The sequence below is a fragment of the Larimichthys crocea genome, chromosome XIII (assembly GCF_000972845.2).
Source record: "Larimichthys crocea isolate SSNF chromosome XIII, L_crocea_2.0, whole genome shotgun sequence".
Taxonomy (NCBI): Eukaryota; Metazoa; Chordata; class Actinopteri; family Sciaenidae; genus Larimichthys; species Larimichthys crocea.
The window spans coordinates 21,900,201-21,903,486 of NC_040023.1; the positions used below are offsets into that span (position 1 = coordinate 21,900,201).

At 39.8% G+C, this 3,286-nt stretch overlaps 1 protein-coding gene across 2 annotated transcripts in view; it reads left to right on the top strand.

Annotated features, from left to right (window-relative positions):
* Window positions 1-2,848, top strand: part of LOC104940432 (non-canonical poly(A) RNA polymerase PAPD7) — a 9,779-nt gene extending 6,931 nt beyond the window's left edge. For both annotated transcript variants that reach the window (XM_019266338.2, XM_019266337.2), the window contains exon 12: window positions 227-2,848. In XM_019266338.2, the coding sequence (XP_019121883.2) occupies window positions 227-679 (453 nt within the window). In that variant the 3' untranslated portion in view covers window positions 680-2,848. The remainder of the gene's footprint in view (window positions 1-226) is intronic.
* Window positions 2,849-3,286: the final 438 nt, after the last annotated feature.

Below are 3,286 nucleotides of genomic sequence, written 5' to 3' on the forward strand. Positions count from 1 at the left end.
TTTGGGTCCTCTCTCTTCTAAGATGAAAGACATGACATTTTGCCAGCATAATCCCATATGGTACTTTACATTAAAGTAATTTTTCAGAACTTGCTAACACACAAAATATTTGACAGTTTTTGCATTGTTGAAAGAGAGTTATAGGGTAAAACGTACACCTCACTGACTCTTGGCCGATTTTTCATTGCACACTCTTCTTGTATCATAATTTTATTTATTTTTCTAGGTCCCGATGGCTCTCCCAGAAAACCTAACTATCCCCTCGCTCTCCAATTGCCAGTTCTACCACGAGAATCCACCTTTAATCAGTGTTGTGCACCGTCACATGTCACAAGCTGCACAAGTCTCCCAGCACACCAACTCCACAAGCCCTCTCCCCAGCCCCCTCCACCAGCTCCATCATCCTCAGGTAGGAGGGCAGCAGGGCCCCGCTTACACCATAAGATCCCACTCCCATGGCTCACTTGAGCCGCACAATATTGGCTTCAAGCACAATCAAGGTGGCGGCCTCCGAGGTCAAAACCACTCTCAAGGTAACTTCAGTCCCCAGCGGCGGTTCGTTCCCCAGGGTCATAACACAGCACCAGGTTTCAGGAACCAGCAGCAGCAGCAGTACAACCGTAACACCTGGCGGCGCAGAAAGAGGGACAATCTTCCTGCTCTTAACCAGAGCAGATGAAAGACTGAAGCTGCATGACTCAACTTGACTGGCACTGGATTTTGAAAGCCTCACTTAGCCCATCATGAGTGTTGGTGTTGAAGCTGTGAATGATTCATGATACACCTGTTTTGTTTTGTTTTGTTTTTTTGTTTGTTTTGCTGTTGTTGGAGGCTCTCGGACCTACTTCATTCTGGAATTCACAAGTCAATTGAAGTAGTCTCCCAAGGTGTCAAATGTTTGATCACTGCTAGCATTGTGCAAACACTAAGTGATGCCACAAGGCTCTTGCAGCTGAAGGAAGACTGTAAAAAGACCTACAGTCTTAATCTGTACAAATGTTCTTACAGTCTCAGTCTGATGGTAGTCAGAAGCCCTTCCTCTAAATTTGATGCACACCAGCACAGACTTTGAGTCGATTTGAAGAATTACTGATTCCCAGACTGGGTCTTCTTACCAGGGTCACTTTCCAACTGCTAAAACTGGCTGGTTGGCTGAAGAGTTTATTCAAGTATTGAGTTTCCATGCAACATGAACATCTTGGAAAGCAACATCATGTGCCATAGTAGTGAACTGGTTTATCAAACCTGGTCTTTCTTGAAGTTTTGACTCTTATTGGGCCTTTTTTTGATCAGGTTTGGGGCTCATTTTGGTCTTCTGAATGCAAATCCTTATTGGCTACGCTCTTGATTCAGAGCTCTTTCAGCTTGGACTATCATCTGCGAAGCACTACCTTTCTACCTATGCAGCGCAATGCTGACTTGATGTATTTTGGTGTGACGGCACAAAACGGACCTTGTCTCAAGTGCTTAAACTGTGATGACTTGTTTGAATGTACCAAGTGTTTTTTTTTTTTTTTTGTTGTTGTTTTTTTTGTGTGTGTGTGTTGGTCATTATCTTTTGTTCTCGTTTTTTGTCACTGAGGGATTTTTTTTGTTATTCACATGGGCACTATTTTATTTTTGTAATATAAACATTACCACCTTGTTTTATGTTTGTTGGCTTTAATGTGCAATACTTACTTGCTTTTATTTAATTTATTTCACATTTTAGTTTTATTTTAGGGCTCAGCCCCACTTTTGTTTTATTTTAATTTCTAGATTACATTGATCTGTGCAATAGATTGATTTAAGGGCCTTGAAGGAATCTGTTTGTGTGTATGTACTGCTTCCCAGCAGCAGGGGGAGCTGTGGTATTGCGACATGAAAAATGTGCCAAAAATTCCTAAGATGCCAACATTTTACTCATGTTTAATTTACCATTGCAATATGATCACTTGAACTGCCTGTCCAAATGGTTTCCACCACTAGTTCTCATTTTAAACATATCATCCATTTCTGTAGTTTTATTTGGGTGCACTTCCTCTTGATAGACTGTAGGCTGTACTGAGGAAATGCGCCTTTACCAATGTTCCTTCATGTCATCTTAAAAATAGTTGGTGCTACTTATTACCAGCAAAATGCTTGTGTTTTGCCTTATATCTCCTTTGATTCTGTTAAAGCAACAAGTTAACTGCCTTCTTAAATGACCAAATTTGCCCTTTTTTCCGATATGTAGCCAGCTTTCTGTATGACCTATTTGTAAAATGCACTGCCAGGCTTACTTGGCTTTTATTTTTACATGCAGCTTCTAGGTGTATGCTCCAGGAGTAGGCTCCTACTGCAGCTGATGATTGTTAGCATTTGCATCATTTCACTTTTTTCTTTTTAAATTCAAAGATGGTCATTACAAACCAGATGTATAAGAGATTTTCCTCTCCCATATTTAAAGTCAATATTTCTAAGACAAGGTTTCAAAGCTATGTAATTTACACGGCAATCCATAAGATTATTTGAGCTTGGGATGTCACATTCACCATTACAGGAGACTTGGTAGAGCCATTAACCTAACCAAACCAAAATTTGGTGACTTCATGCATTTAAAAAGTCTAATTATTGGACCACCCTTCATACCAAACTGATGGCTTCAACATGATATTGACAGTTATCCCCTTGTTGTCGGTGTGGTTTTATTCAGCCTTGTGGAGGATAATTGATGGGTTGTCAAATAATTTGGCCACAAACCAAATCCCTAGCTCATATGTGTGTGTAATTAAGGATGGGTTGCGTGTAAATGACTTGACATATAGATGTATACCTTGTTTTTTTTATGTAAGTTTTCTATTTTTTTAATAAACATTTTAAAACGCCATTTCCAGTTTGGTGTATTAAATTTCTCTTTTGCTGTCCAGTGCGTTGTAGTTTATTAGTGAAATTATTTAATATGGTTATGGAAGCATGAATGAAAACTTTTGTTACTTAGGTTTGAGAGTGGAACTTTTGTGGTGTTTGTTTTCATCATATGGCTTCCATAATCCAAATTTCAACCCCACAAGGAGTTGACATGCAATTCTTATATTGGGTATAAACCTCATGGTGGCACTAGTGGATCATTTCTCTACTTGGCTGTATTTAATCTATTTCGGTCCTTTTTAGATCGTCAGCAGGGTGCAGGGAAGTAGAACGTGACAGAGAAGAGGGCTTCAACGAGGTTCAGTCATGGGAGGGTTAGTGACTGGAACCATTTTCATTTTATTCCAATTACAACCAAGGAGAAAAAGTGTCCTTGCAGGAGACCCCTTCTACCCTT